Here is a 16,622-nt window from a genome sequence, read left to right on the forward strand (position 1 = left end):
GAGAGAGAGAGGAGAAAGAGGAGAGAGAGAGAAGAAGAAAAGGAGAGAAAGAGAAAGAGGAGAAGAGAGAAGAAAGGAGAGAGAAAGAGGTATAGGGAGAGAGAGAGAGAGAGAGAGAGAGAGAGAGAGAGAGAGAGAGAGAGAGAGAGAGGTTTCCCCCCACCCTGCTGTGTGGCAGAACTCAATATGGGAGCGCGCACACAAGCAAGGGAGTGAGCGAAAGGGAGGAGAGGGGTGTAGGGTAGTGAAGGATAGGAAGGAGCGCGCTAGAACACTGTGTTCTCTTAAAAAAAACTTGATTCCAAGCCACCACTTTTAGAGTGGAACATCACAGACGGTGGGCCGCGCCAGCCAGCCCTCTGGGGTTCATCCCCTCTCATGTCCCTGCAATTTAGTCAACACGTTTCAGCTGAGCCTAATGGAGATCATGTGTGGGGTGGGCCCCTGCTACCAGCTAGGCCCCATCAGGACCCTGTTCCAAAGATCCACCGCTCCTCCTCCCCAGTCCTGCGGCAGAGCCTAGGTCTATACCTATCCGGCAGAGAGAGGAGGAGGGGGCTGTGTGTCGATTAGGGTAGCAAACAGGGTGAATAGAAAAAGAAGATTGCAAAACTGGGGTTCTGTTTGTGAGTATGGAGTTGTTTATCTAACCCTTTCCTCTAGGGGGAGCTGCTGAACTGCTGAGAGGGGAACGGTTGTGGAGGGTGCTCTCTCACTGGCCGACCGCCAAGGTTGTGACACAACACAACCTCATTAAGGTGTTTTGATAAGTGTCCAGTTGAGTTTCCCCTGATGAAATACAGGAGCCTGTCCCCGCCACAATTTAGTCAACACGTTTCAACTGGCGACAATTAAATAGAGATCATGTGTGGGGTGGGCCACAGCCACTAGAGCCATCAAGTCCCCGTGCCACAGATCCCAGCTCTACCCTAAAGCATATATTCAGCGGGAAGAGACAGAGAGAGAGAGACGGGGGGGGGCTGGGCTGACTCCACTTCTCCCGAATCAACAGCAGCTGAAGGTTTGGATTTTCCTTGCGTGAAATCAGATACGGGGCCCGACTCCGGGGCCTGCTAGACTCTGGAAAAAGAAACAGACCCCTAACCCTCCTCACACACCCCCCTTATCCGAAAAATAAGAGAATTTCAACTGCAGAAAATAAATGTGTCCCTGAAAAAATGAAGCATAAGCCGTGGAAATTACAAAGGAACAGATTTTTTTTGTTGCTGAAAATATACCCAGTTCTCCAGACGTAGGGGTAAGACATTTCAACAAGACTGTGGCACGCAAGTTCAGCATCCTACCCCCTCAGGGCTGTGGCGTGCAAGCGCTTGCTGTTTCACAAATACAGCCTGTCTTGGGAGGGGTTGAAGGTAGCTGAAGGATGGGACTAAAAACAAACAAAAGATAACTATTGTAAAATATACTGTGTCCGTAAAATGTATATAGTATGTGTAAGCTGGAAGTAGAAGCCTAAGTGTTGTTGTCCATTAGTTTACTCCAATTAGGGGAGGGGTGGTGGGGTTAGGGGACAATTATAAAGGAAGATATATATATATATATATATATATATATATATATACACACACAATGCATTCAGAAGGTTTTCAGACCCCTTCACTTTTTCCACATTTTGTTTACGTTACAGCATTATTCTAAAATGTATTCAATTGTTTTCTTCCCCAAATCAATCTTCACACAATACCCCATAATGACAAATGCAAAAACAGGTTTTTATCATTTTTGCAAATGTACTAAAAATGAAAAAACTGAAATATAACATTTCCATAAGTACTCAGACCATTTACTCAGTACTTTGTTGAAGCACCGATTACAGCCTTCTTGGGTATGACGCTACAATCTTGGCATACCTGTATTCTTCTCTGCACATCCTCACAAGCTCTGTCAGGTTGGATGGGAAATGTCGCTGCACAGCTATTTTCAGGTCTCTCCAGAGATTTTCGATCGGGTTCAAGTCCGGGCTCTGGCTGGGCCACTCAAGGAAATTCAGAGACTTGTCTCGAAGCCACTCGTGCATTGTCTTGGCTGTGTACTTAGGGTTGTTGTCCTGTTGGAAGGTGAACCTTTGCCCCACTCTGAGGTCCTGAGTGCTCTGGAGAAATATTTCATCAAGGATCTCTCTGTACTTTCCTCCATTCATCTTTCCCTCGAACCTGACTAATCTCCCAGTCCCTGCTGCCGAAAAACATCTTCACAACATCATGCTGCTACCACCATGCTTCACCGTATGCTTGCTACCTCCAGATGTGCATTCTGGCCAAAGTGTTCAATCTTGGTTTCATCAGACCAGAGAATCTTGCTTCTCATAGTCTCAGAGTCTTTAGGTGCCTTTTGGCAAACTCCAAGCGGGCTGTCATGTGTGTCTTCTGTCTGGCCACTCTACCATAAAAGCATAATTGGTAAAGTGCTGCAGAGGTGGTTGTCCTTCTGGAAGGTTCTCCCATCTTCACAGAGGAACTCTGGAGCTCTGTCAGAGTGACCATCGGGTTCTTGGTCATCTCCCTGACCAAGGCCCTTCTCCCCCGATTTCTCAGTTTGGCCGGACGGCCAGCTCTAGGAAGAGCCTTGATGGTTCCAAAATTCTTCCATTTAAGAATGATGGAGGCCACTGTGTTCTTGGGGACCTGCAATGCTGCAGAAATGTTTTGGTACCCTTCCTCGACACAATCCTGTCTCGGAGCACTACGGACAATTCCTTCGAACTCATGGCTTGGTTTTTGCTCTGACATGCAGTTTCAACTGCGGGACCTTATATAGACATGTGTGTGCCTTTCCAAATCATGTCCAATCAATTGAATTTACCACAGGTGGACTCCATTCAAGTTGTATTGGAGAAACATCTCAAGGATGATCAATGGAAACAGGATGCACCTGAGCTCAATTTCGAGTCTCATAGCAAAGGGTTTGAATACATATGTTAATAAGGTATTTCTGTTTTCCCTTTGTCATTATGGGGTATTGTGTGTAGATTGATGAGGAACATTTTTAATTTAATCAATTTTAGAAAATGGCTGTAACGTAAAAGAATTTGGAAAAATGGAAGGGGTCTGAATACTTTCCGAATGCACTATATATACAGTTGAAGTCGGAAGTTTACATACACCTTAGCCAAATAAATGTAAACTCAGTTTTTCACAATTCCTGACATTTAATCATTGTAAAAATTCCCTGTCTTAGGTCAGTTAGGATCACCACTTTATTTTAAGAATGTGAAATGTCAGAATAATAGTAGAGAGAATTATTTATTTCAGCTTTTATTCCTTTCATCACATTCCCAGTGGGTAAGAAGTTTACATACACTCAATTAGTATTTGGTAGCATTGCCAAGCTTCCCACAATAAGTTGGGTGAATTTTGGCCCATTTCTCCTGACAGAGCTGGTGTAACTGAGTCAGGTTTGTAGGCCTCCTTGCTCGCACACACTTTTTCAGTTCTGCCCACAAACTTTCTATAGGACTAAAGTCAAGGCTTTGTGATGGCCACTCCAATACCTTGACTTTGTTGTCCTTGAGCCATTTTGCCACAATTTTGGAAGTATGCTTGGGGTCATTTTCCATTTGGAAGACCCATTTGCAACCAAGCTTTAACTTCCTGACTGATGTCTTGAGATGTTGCTTCAATATATCCACATAATTTTCCTGCCTCATGATGCCATCTATTTTGTGAAGTGCACCAGTCCATCCTGCAGCAAAGCACCCCCACAACATGATGCTGCCACCCCCGTGCTTCACGGTTAGGATGATGTTCTTCGGCTTGCAAGCTTCCCCCTTTTTCCTCCAAACATAACAATGGTCATTATGGCCTACTCAGGTCTATTTTTGTTTCATCAGACCAGAGGACATTTCTCCAACAAGTACAATCTTTGTCCCCATGTGCAGTTGCAAACCGTAGTCTGGCTTTTTTATGGCGGTTTTGGAGCAGTGGCTTCTTCCTTGCTGAGCGGCCTTTCAGGTTATGTCGATATAGGACTCATTTTACTGTGGATATAGATACTTTTGTACCTGTTTCCTCCAGCATCTTCACAAGGTCCTTTGCTGTTGTTCTGGGATTGATTTGCACTTTTCGCACCAAAGTACGTTCATCTCTAGGAGACAGAACGCGTCTCCTTCCTGAGCGGTATGACGACTGCGTGGTCCCATGGTGTTTATACTTGTGTACTATTGTTTGTACAGATTAACATGGTACCTTCAGGCGTTTGGAAATTGCTCCCAAGGATGAACCAGACTTATGGAGGTCTACAATTGTTTTTCTGAGGTCTTGGCTGATTTCTTTTGATTTCCCCATGTCTCAAGCAAAGAGGCACTGGGTTTGAAGGTAGGCCTTGAAATACATCCACAGGTACACCTCTAATTGACTTAGATTATGCCAATTAGCCTATCAGAAGCTTCTAAAGCCATGACATCATTTTCTGGAATTTTCCAAGATGTTGAAAGGCACAGTCAACTTAGTGTATGTAAACCTCTGACCCACTGGAATTGAGATAAAGTGAATTATAAGTGAAATAATCTGTCTGTAAACAATTGTTGGAAAAATGATTGTGTCATGCACACTGTAGATGTCCTAACCAAGTTGACAAAACTATAGTTTGTTAACAACAAATTTGTGGAGTGGTTGAAAAACAAGTTTTAATGACTCCAACCTAAGTGTATGTAAACTTCCGACTTCAAGTGTATATACAGTACCAGTCAAAAGTTGGGACAAACCTACTCATTCAAGGGTTTTTCTTTATTTTTACTATTTTCTAATGAGTTGGTTTGCCCAAACTTTTGACTTGTACTGTATATATTTTTTTTAACAGTGTACCCATCAACACCAAGTCAAGTGGAATTAGACTGTGTGTGTGTGTGTGTGTGTGTGTGTGTGTGTGTGTGTGTGTGTGTGTGTGTGTGTGTGTGTGTGTGTGTGTGTGTGTGTGTGTGTGTGTGTGTGTGTGTGTGTGGCAAGGAACCACGTCACACCTGTTGGTTTTCACAATGTCTCTTTAAGCCACTGACGCTCAGGACAAGGAAGTCAAACAAATTCTAGAGCATACATTGCATACCTACATTCCCACCTTACCCAGTATCAAACTGCCACTACTGCCTATATACAAAAAAATCAGCTACAAACAGACAGAACATAATGTAGCCCATTAGCCTATGTACAGTACATCTAGATAAAATGTATGCCACTAAACTACAGGAGGTTGGTGGCACGTTAATTGGGGTGGACGAGCTTGTGCTAATGGCTGGAGCGGAATTTGTGGAATGGTATCAGATACGTCAAACATATGGTTTGATGCGGTTCCATTTGCTTGTTTCCAGCCATTACTATGAGCCGTCCTCCCCTCAGCAGCCTCCACTGCACTAAACCGTGTGCAATTGCATATAGGGAATTGAAGGGACTACTACTGTACTGTATATAGTTGCAAGATAGCAAGATGGGCAGACTTACGGCACTTCACAATAACTGGCACACCTGCATGTTGCACGCCTCTGTAACCAAAGGCCACGTGTCTGCTTTCCGTGGGGTTAATCAGTAATTGCTGCGCGACAAATTTAAGATTATAAAAAGTATAGGCAAACGTTCATATTTTTCATCCCTTGCAGTTTTCAGAAACGACAGTTGGCCTACTTAATGAAACATAGCTTTGGCAAGATGCTATTAGGCTACAATGCAAATTGCGCCCGTCTTGTAAAATCTTGGCCAACTATAACTGTTTTAGGTAGTAATGTAACCCTCATTTATTGACTTAATTATCTATCACTTTCTGTGAGGGCCCGTTGCTAAAGAATCGAGTTACAATGACGTTCCTTTCTATATAGTTTAATTCGAATAGTAGCTGTAGTAGCTGTAGCATATAATTGACTCAGGTGAATCCCCCGCGCAGGTGAGCATGGGGAAAAGTAATGTCAGAATAAAAGTCCCAGACATAAAGTCTAAATGGTGACACTATAATAAAAGTCTCAGAATTCTGATTATAAAACATATATTTCTTATTCCAAAACCCTGGCTACAGTAACAACAAACCAGTCAGACAGGACTCAGAGATGAGTGACAGTTATCAGGTGTTCTATGGCTCCCGTTGGCCTACTTTCTCCACTAGGTGATTGACTGCCGCACCCTGAGCAAACCTTCATTCTTGACTGCCTGCCAAAGAGAAATTAAACTGATCAATAGAGCGATATTAAACTGCCGTTTATTGGTTTACGGAAGCCTACATCACACAGAATGAAGAATAAAAAAAACTAATCAAATGTTTGTCTGTCACATTAATCAGCTGATGCTGTCACTATTGTCAATATTGGTAATTGTAAGTGGAGCCAATGTTGTTTCAACATAATTTCAACCCCCTAAAATCTATGTGATCATCAAGTCATCAACATAAGGGAATTTCATATTTTTTCACCCAACTTTTAACCTAAATCCAATGACATGGCGACATTTTTTGTTGATTTCACGTTGACAACTCAACCAAATGTAAATCAAAACTAGACGTTGAACTGACGTCTGTGCCCAGTGGGTCCTTTATGGGTTAACTATGTCTGATTCAACAGGTAGACTAGCTGAAGGCATAGGTGCATACATTAAGTGCATGGTGTGTGCAGTCATGTCCTCATCTGTCCTTGTGTGCCTATCAAACCCAGATACTACAGTACAGTAGGTGGCAGCAGATGTATGAGAAGACTGAGACACATATACACACACAGCTCATGTTGTGTTTGGAAAGAACTGCCAGATCAGCCTAACCCTGCAGTCATGCCTTGGTTTTTGTGGGGCAGTATGGTGTTGTGCTTAAGGAAATAAACTGGTGACAGGAGCTGCTCCAAATCCCAGCGAGGAAAACTGCAGAGTCAAACACTTGAGCATGATCTGAATTTCCTCTGTCAGTTGAATAAATTAGGGAATGCGTGGCTGGGAAATTTGACTCAAAACAGCTGGCTTTTGTGTACTGTGTTACCTATGCGACTACACTTCAGGATAGATTAGCACTGACTGGTCTGTGACATTGATCCGGTTTGGTTACTTTTACAAAATACACAAATACATAGAACACACACATTCTCTCTCTGACTCTGTCTCTTTCTTTCTCTCTCTCTACCACTCTTTTTCACCAACTTGGTCTCAGAGCATTTCGTACTATTCTGTACGTAAATCCGAGACACTCCATATCAGGGTTTGGAACCTAAATAATTTTCCAATCATTGCATTCTGAACAGAATGACAATTTTTTTTGTTTGTTTCGTCCCGTTCGAACCCTGAACCGGTTCGAAGTTCTGAACCGGTTCACACCCCAAAAAAAGTTCCCGGTTTATATCGCTTTTTTCTGTTTCTTTTTGAACCTGTGAAATCAACCGTTTTTTACATTTAGCTCATTGAATTACTTCACCAATCAGTATGGATAGAGTAGGCTAGTTGTTTACACGCATAATGGACAGTGTAGCCTATGGCACAACATGTGACTGCCATTTTGCGGGTGGGGAGAGAGCGAGAGAGAGTTGAGGACGAGGCTTGAAGCGCTGGGCATCTTGTTATGACATGGATTATCTGAATTAGGTCCACAGAATTATACCTAGGAGGAGTGGCTTCAATGGAGGTACTTTGAATGTCATTTGAGCTAGCTAGCTAACAAGCTTGTGTGTGTTGTGCAGTAGCAGAATTAAAAACACATCTTACCTTTTTGTAGTTAATAAATCCAACTTGAAACGTGATAACTAGGCCTGTAGTATCCTTAACTAGCATTGAAAGAGTTAATCCATTCTTTTCTAGCTAATTAAAATCTCTGTCCCTATCTTCTGAATCAAGCTTGTAACATCAGTACCGCAGCCTATGCGTCGGAGCGGGGGAGGGGAGGTAGCCTAAACACGCACACACACAGGCAAATATTTTTAGCTTGCAGACACACACTGGAACAAGTTTCTGAGTGACAGAGTAAAGGCAATGCATAGGCACTTTTGTGTTTTGTTTTGGAACTAGAAAAAAATCCTGGAACTTTAAAGAACATTATTAACATTATTTCCCATGCTTTTAAAATAACTGTTCTCTTCTGGAACAGTATGGATCAGTTTTGTTCCAGGTTCTGTTTCTGTTACTTGAAAATCTTTGTTATTTTATACTTTTCGGTTTCCTGAACCAGTTCCAACCCCTGGTATGTATTCATTTCTGGATGTCCATCACAAACCCAGGTGGAAAAAACCCCTACTTAAGTATGATCTCCAATTAGAGACAACGAGGACCAGCTGCCTCTAATTGGAGATCATCCCAAACAAAACCCAACATAGAAATACAAAACTAGAACCTGACAACATAGAAATAGAAAACATAGAATAGAACAAAGAACTACAAATCTCGAATGCCCACCCAAATCACACCCTGACCTAACCAATATAGAGAAACAAAACGTCTCTCTCAGGTCAGGGCGTGACAGATATGTTATCAATTACAAGTCGTATGATACGTTCTGAATTGCAATTCGTATGATATAAGAATTACAATTCGTACAATATATTACGAATTAGCAATACGTATGATATGATACGAATTCCAATTTGTTGTGGCTAGTTTTAGCTAGGTGGCTAATGCTAACATTAGCTAGGTGGCTAACGTTAGCTAGGGTTAAGGTTAGAGTTAAGATTAGAAGTTAGGTTAAAGCGTTAAAGTTAGGAGTAAGGTTCAATGGTTAATGTTAGGGCAAGGGTTAGCTAACATGCTAAGTAGTTGCAAAGTAGCTAAAAAGTAGTAAGTAGTTGCAAAGTTGCTAAAGTTGTCCATGATGAGATTCGAACATGCAACTTATGGGTTGCTAGATGTTCGCATTATACGCCTACGCATCCACCCCAACCAACCACCCACCCTCTTTTCGTTTTTGACTTAAGTAACCTTCTGTCTTATGTAACCATGCCAAATGTAACATATTACACTAAATCGAGTGTCTCGGATTTACGTATACTATGTAACATCTAGTCTATGAGACCGGGCTGCTCTCTTCCTCCCTCCCCCTATTTGTGTCTGAATGTGATGGTTATCTCTGTAGTTTCCTGTTCCCTCTCTTCAGTGTGATTTATGTAGAGTTACACAACAGCCCACAATGCACAACAAGCTGTCAGTGTTAGCCTCTTTTAATTATTCGAAATAACAGAGAATAATGTTACTGTAGGTTCCTCTGGTTTAGCTGGAATGGTTGTGTAGGAGGACTGGGAGTATTCTGAGGCTGAGGGGGAGGACTCTCTCATAACTTCACAGATCTATTTGCTGATGTGCTGTCACAGCTTCATGACTGTTACTGACCAAAACATTTGTCAGTTCATTACTTCTAGCTAGATAGTGTTTGCAGGGTTGTAGGTCTACACTGTCAGTTGGGGATGTGGTACTTTACTACAGCTTCCTGTCAGTGGAATGAATTCTGACTCTCCCTATCTCACTTTGACTCTGAAACATTTTCATGGGCGGGTCATGTATGATATCTATGTGCACCAGGAGTCTCTAAACCAAATGTGTTGTTTCTCTCTCCCTCTCTCAGGTCCCACCGCTGATCTCTTCCCCCAGAGGACCTCCTTCCCCTCTCTGTCCCCGCTGACTGACCCCCGTTTCTCAGACCCACGTATGCACTACCCAGGGGCCTTCACCTACTCAGCCAACCCCTCCAGCACGGGCATCGGGGGCCTCAGTGTGACGGGAATGTCTGCCTCCTCCCGCTACCACACCTACCTGCCCCCGCCCTACCCAGGCAACCAGAACCAGGGAAGCCACTTCCAGTCCAACACCTCCCCCTACCACCTGTACTATGGCACCGGGTCCGGCTCCTACCAGTTCTCCATGGTGGGCCCGGGCGGGACCGGGGGTGAGCGCTCCCCCAGCCGCCTGCTGCCCTGCTCGGGGGCCTCAGCCTCTGGAGTTGGCAACAGCCTGATAATCCAGGGCCTGAGCAACCAGAGCGAGGGGGTGGAGGCAGATGGTAGCCACAGCAACTCCCCTACGACCATGAGTGGGTCTGGACGCATGGACGAATCTGTCTGGAGGCCCTACTGACTGTTAGACAGCTAGAGGAAATGTAGGACAGAGAAGAGAGAGAGAAAGCAAAAGTAAAGAAGTTAAATGAACAAAAAAAGATGAATCCTTCCCCCAAAAATAAATGTTGCATGTTTGTCTTTTATTTATCCTGCACTCGCTTCGTTCCCTTTTCCTAGTTGACCAAAGACATTCAATGTCTGTCAGAATGCCATGGCCAGAGGTGGCCTTTATGAAAGCCATGGATACACCCTGCACTGTGACAGGGACTATTCTCTGAGACTCTGAAAGCCATACAAATCTCATTATTTTCAATTGATGAGTAAGAACTGCAAAATAACTGTAAATAGATGTTATGGTGTTAGAACAAATAAGCCATAGTAATATACTGTATCAGGTTCTTCTGAAAAACAGGTACAACATGCATACCATAGACTATGAAAAGGCAAAACTTTCACATCCATTCATTCTATGCAGCTGATGAACGGTAAAAATGCAAGTGCTATTGTGGCTAATCAGCCAACGAGACCAAAACTATCCTTATCCCTCAGATGAGGGATACCTTTCTTCGCGTTACGAGCTAAACATCCAGAACAGTGACTGTACTGCCTCAACGGCCTTTGACTGTTATGTGAAAACAGAAGTCAAACAGGATGTTTGCTTCACAAGACTCAGAACCTGCCCTAGATGACTTGTGGCTGTATTGCTAATGTATACATGTCAATTGATCCTGAAGCTTTTATTTTGTGAGCGGTTTGGAGATTCATCCATCAGTCCATGAAAGATCATCAAGAACAATCCATCGTCTCAAAGTAGTTATGTATTGCTTGAAAATTGCATTTATTATCTATACTAGGATGGATCAGTCCTTGGAGGTACAGTAAGCAATGCTTATTCAAAATGAACAACATTATGTATTTGAGTGAAACTCCCCTGTAAAGTCGTTAATGTATTGATCATCTATGTAGCAGAACAATAGCTGATATTCTGAGGACTGTCCAGAACTTTAGCAGAGAAGAGGGTTTTTTTAAGCAGGAATTTTATGGATTCCTGTCTTTTTAGTTTCTTGGACTGTTGTCTTTATTTTTACTTATGGTAGGCCTATATATTTCTTCATTGTGTCTGCAAACTGTTCTAGTGTAGTATGTCTGAACTAGATAATACAGTTTACTTTTTTTATATTTATTTGAGCCAAATTTGAGAAAATGTTCACTTATGCCCAAAAACATTTAGCATTTCTCTCTACCTTATCTTTTTTATATAAATATTTTGTTTATTTGTTGTTTAATATAAAATTTGAATTTGTGTAATATATTTCTTCTAAATTATGAAAAAAAACTAAACTTTTAATGTTATTATTTTGTATTTCAATGTAGCTTCGATGCACTAAAAACATTCATGATATTCAACCATTAGAAGCACAGATCCCAACATTAAATCCAACGATCACATTATTTATAAGATTCCCCCTTAAACAGTCGCCCAATCACCAGCCCCCAGCCTCCTTGAGTTCACATTTTTTCCACTCTTTTAAAGAAGAAAATAAATACATAAGTCACACAACCCACATTATGTGGCTATGCAGATGTTGTTTCTTTGTTTATCAAACAAAGATACTAACCTGTATGAAGAATGACTGAAACCTCAGACTTTGATTGGCTTAATCTCAAACCACATTGGCATGTCTGAAGTGGCTAACTAAACAGTAGAGATGGAGTGGGCTGATTTTCACACACACACACACACACACACACACACACACACACACACACACACACACACACACATACACCTGTGCTTTCTGTGCTACAGGTGTGATTGTGCACATTCTCACAGACCCTATGGCCTTTCCCACCCCAGGGGGACACAGAGAGTAGGGATGAAGATAGAGGGGGTTCAAAGTGGGATCCTCTTACCAACACCAAGGGCAATCCTAACTAAAAACAAGCCCTTGTTGTGCACAGGTCCCTTTGTTCTGCATGAGCTGTGAGTCCTTTGAAGCCTTTCTGAACGTGTTTTCTCTCCTTCCTATTGTAATTTACTGATCATTAGTGCCTGCAGCTCAGGGCACTGCACAGGATTCAGATGTCAGGACAGAGCATATTTTTTGTATGAGCTGTGCTGAGCCACTTCATTCATTGTGTCAGGTGTGCCATGTTAAGAAATGGAGGTGTTTTGGTGAAAAGGAGGAGGAGAGTTGTTGGGGCTTCTTAAGAGCAGATATTATACCAATTAGGGTTGGTTTAGCGACCCCCAATCTTTGAGCTCATACATTAAAAAACTAAAAATATTGCTAGCATTTGTAGCTCAGAAAAAAGTTAAGCTAACCCTATTGACAAATCTACTACCCTATGCCTTATTTTAGTTGAAGACAATCAATTATGTAAAGATGCATTTCTAACTCTTGGGGAGTAGAGGGAAAGAATAGCATGTTCTTATAATCACTGTGTTCCTGCCCACCCCTTTGGGTTTGAAGGCTTTAGATTGGGCAAAATTCATGCAGCTATGAGAAATCAAAGATGTACCTGATATCATATGGTTATATCAAAACCAAAGAAAGGCCTGTAATATTGTTACATTGAGGGTTTGGATTTGTTGTTTTACACAAAATGTCTCGGTTGGTTTCCATTATCTGTTGATAAAATGTCCATAACTCTTAAGAGGTTGTGTGTAAATCATGAGGCATTTGCAAAACAGGGAGGTCAAATTGTACAATTACATTTTATTTTATTTTATGTTGGATAGAAAAGCGCAAAGCTTATGTTTTCTTTAATGTTTCTTTTAAACAACCTCCTCTTCATTTTGTTATACCATAATGTTAACTCATTTTGCTCTAAGCATGTATGTCTGAAGCTGATATGTTAATTTAATTTTCATCCATGTAATATCCTTAAAGACTCTGTATTAAGTGCTTGTAAAGTGTGCAGATAATGTAGTTTTTAATCATTTTAATTAAAAAACATCAATTTCAGATTTTTCTCAGGATTGTTGTTTTTAATATGACAAAATGATGCATGTATATCAGTTCCCCTTAATGAGGAGAACATCTAGGCCATGTCAACATAAGTAATAATACTCTCTAGCATAATAGAACCATTGAGCAATATTTTAGGGGTCTCAAAATATTTACGACCAAATCCTTCACAACAAGCTCTCACAGTTTCACATCAGAATAGTTTCTCGAACGCCAAATTTCTAAGTTGTTCCAAACGTCAAATTTCAAAGTTTAGGCATTAGCTCTGAATTTTTAAGGTTAGTGAAATGAACGTGAGGGGAGACAGAGAGCTGGTTTCAAGCACAGGGTGCAGCAGGTGTTTATTTGTAAAGGACCACAGGAGGAGGCAGGTAGCTGGGTCCAGGGGCAGGGGGTCCAAAAAGGCAACAGGGGGTCCAAAAAGGCAACAGTACAGGCAGGGATAAGGCTAGTTACGTCGCCCAGGAGATCAGGAAATAGGTTGATAACAGGAAATCCGATAGGCTAAAGTACAGGCAGGGAATAGGCGGCGTTAGTGAGGCAGACCAAAACTATTATATACGGGAGGAGTAAATTACGGTGGAAACCAGAGCTCCGACTAGACATGTTACAAAACAAACAATACCTCACAATGATGGGGTGCAAAGAACTGAACTAAATAGTGTGTGATAATGACATACAGGTGTGTGAACAGGTGATCAGAATTCAGGTGATTGGGATCTGGAGAGTAAGCTGTGTTCAGGGGATCTACGTGTTTGAGAGTGTGAGCTGGAAGCAGACGTTACAGTTAGGGTTAGGTTTAGGCATTAACTCCTAAATCCTAAGGTTAGGCATTATCTCCTAATGGTTAACTTACAGTGAGGGAAAAAGTATTTGATCCCCTGCTGATTTTGTACGTTTGCCCACTGACAAAGAAATTATCAGCCTATAATTTTAATGGTAGGTTTATTTGAACAGTGAGAGACAGAATAACAACCAAAAAATCCAGAAAAATCCATGTCAAAAATGTTTTAAATTGATTTGCGTTTTAATGAAGGAAAACATGACTTAGCACTTGGTGGCAAAACCCTTGTTGGCAATCACAGAGGTCAGACGTTTCTTGTAGTTGGCCACCAGGTTTGCACACATCTCAGGAGGGATTTTGTCCCACTCCTCTTTGCAGATCTTCTCCAAGTCATTAAGGTTTCGAGGCTGACGTTTGGCAACACGAACCTTCAGCTCCCTCCACAGATCTTCTATGGGATTAAGGACTGGAGACTGGCTAGGCCACTCCAGGACCTTAATGTGCTTTTTCTTGAGCCACTCCTTTGTTGCCTTGGCCGTGTGTTTTGGGTCATTGTCATGCTGGAATACCCATCCACGACCCATTTTCAATGCCCTGGCTGAGGGAAGGAGGTTCTCACCCAAGATTTGATGGTACATGGCCCCGTCCATCGTCCCTTTGATGCGATGAAGTTGTCCTGTCCCCTTAGCAGAAGAACACCCCCAAAGCATAATGTTTCCACCTCCATGTTTGACGGTGGGGATGGTGTTCTTGGGGTCATAGGCAGCATTCCTCCTCCTCCAAACACGGCGAGTTGAGTTGATGCCAAAGAGCTCCATTTTGGTCTCATCTGACCACAACACTTTCACCCAGTTGGTCTCTGAATCATTCAGATGTTCATTGGCAAACTTCAGACGGGCATGCATATGTGCTTTCTTGAGCAGGGGGTCCTTGAGGGCTCTGCAGGATTTCAGTCCTTCACGGCGTAGTGTGTTACCAATTGTTTTCTTGGTGACTATGGTCCCAGCTGCCTTGAGATCATTGACAAGATCCTCCCGTGTACTTCTGGGCTGATTCCTCACCGTTCTCATGATCATTGCAACTCCACGAGGTGAGATCTTGCATGGAGCCCCAGGCCGAGGGAGATTGACAGTTCTTTTGTGTCACCTTCTCACCAAGCTGCTTGGCGATGGTCTTGTAGCCCATTCCAGCCTTGTGTAGGTCTACAATCTTGTCCCTGACATCCTTGGAGAGCTCTTTGGTCTTGGCCATGGTGGAGAGTTTGGAATCTGATTGATTGCGTCTGTGGACAGGTGTCTTTTATACAGGTAACAAACTGAAATTAGGAGCACTCCCTTTAAGAGTGTGCTCCTAATCTCAGCTCGTTACCTGTATAAAAGACACATGGGAGCCAGAAATCTTTCTGATTGAGAGGGGGTCAAATACTTATTTCCCTCATTAAAATGCAAATCAATTTATAACATTTTTGACGTGTTTTTCTGGATTTTTTGTTGTTGTTATTCTGCCTCTCACTGTTCAAATAAACCTACCATTAAAATTATAGACAGATCATTTCTTTGTCAATGGGCAAACGTACAAAATCAGCAGGGGATCAAACACTTTTTTCCCTCACTGTTAGTGTTGAGGTTTGGGATAGGCTTAAAACTAAAATCTCAAAAACAACTTTCTATCGCTGGATTCGAACATGCAACCTTTTGCACCAAATGTCAAATTTTTAAGTGTTTAAGGTTAAGTTTAGGCATTAACTGCAATTCTGACATTCAATATTGAAAAGTTTCACTTGTAAATACCTCTATGATTAGCAAGAGGGAAGGTATTGAAAGTGAACAATGTAAACACGTAGGCACATGCTATAATTCACCTCTAGAAATACAAACAGGATCACCTCAACAGACTAATGGGTACAGTATAAGGGAACGAATGTTCAATCAAACCCACTCCATTCCAATTTATTCCGTTCTGGCAAATTCCGTTCTCATCCAATACTCTCTTAGGCTCAGAGCCGTAAATACCATAGACTGTATACCATGTCCTCTCTCTCTCTCTCTCTCTCTCTATCTCTCTCTCTCTATCATCATCATCATCTAAGTGGTGGTTACCCAAGCCTTCCCTCTTCATTATCCCCCAGTCTCCCATCAGTATGCCACTCACTGGCAAATTACCCACACTTCTCAGTGCCTCGCAAAACGCCACATCTGTCAACACGGCTGTATCCAAGGCGTAAATAGAGCACGTCCCAGGAATCCGATACCACCCTGGCATCCTCTGCGCAAAACACATCAGCAAGTTGTCACTTGTTAAAAAACAAAAGAGCAAAAATTAGGAATGTCAGCGTTGTTTTCCACTGTAAGATTGGGTGTTAATTTATGCATTGCTGATGGCATCTATTTAGCTCATTTGAGGTCTGCCCACAGGATTAAACACTTGAGATCTCTCTCTCGTAGGGTGGTCTGGTATCAAATGAGTTTTGTGGTTAACTTGAAATACAATACCCACAATCCCTCACTCTTAAACTAATCCCACCTGTTGAGATTCCATGAAAAGGTTTGTCCTCCTTTCTTTCTCCCTCCCTCCTATGCTACTTTCTCTCTATTCCTTTTTACCTCTTTCCTCTCCTGCCCACCTACCCTGTCATCTCTTTTCTTCTCCTCTTCTATTCTCTCCTTCATGAGTCTCAGCATCGGGCCTTCTGTGGGGTCAGTCTTGGCAAGGCAACAAAGCCTCAGGATGCACACACGCAGGCACGAGACACACTGCATTCAATTAACTCAGAATCCCCGCTGACAGATCTCACACCGGTTGGATTCTCACACAGAGAACCTGAGCTCCACTTCACAGTGTATGACAGATCTGTGCT

The 16,622-nt window shown here is 42.3% G+C and overlaps 1 protein-coding gene across 2 annotated transcripts in view; it reads left to right on the top strand.

The window, feature by feature from the left end:
- Positions 1 to 12,978, top strand: part of LOC115172712 (runt-related transcription factor 3-like) — a 48,408-nt gene extending 35,430 nt beyond the window's left edge. For both annotated transcript variants that reach the window (XM_029730406.1, XM_029730407.1), the window contains exon 5: positions 9,520 to 12,978. In XM_029730406.1, the coding sequence (XP_029586266.1) occupies positions 9,520 to 10,028 (509 nt within the window). In that variant the 3' untranslated portion in view covers positions 10,029 to 12,978. The remainder of the gene's footprint in view (positions 1 to 9,519) is intronic.
- Positions 12,979 to 16,622: the final 3,644 nt, after the last annotated feature.

The sequence above is a fragment of the Salmo trutta genome, chromosome 33 (genome assembly GCF_901001165.1).
Source record: "Salmo trutta chromosome 33, fSalTru1.1, whole genome shotgun sequence".
NCBI classification, from domain to species: Eukaryota; Metazoa; Chordata; class Actinopteri; order Salmoniformes; family Salmonidae; genus Salmo; species Salmo trutta.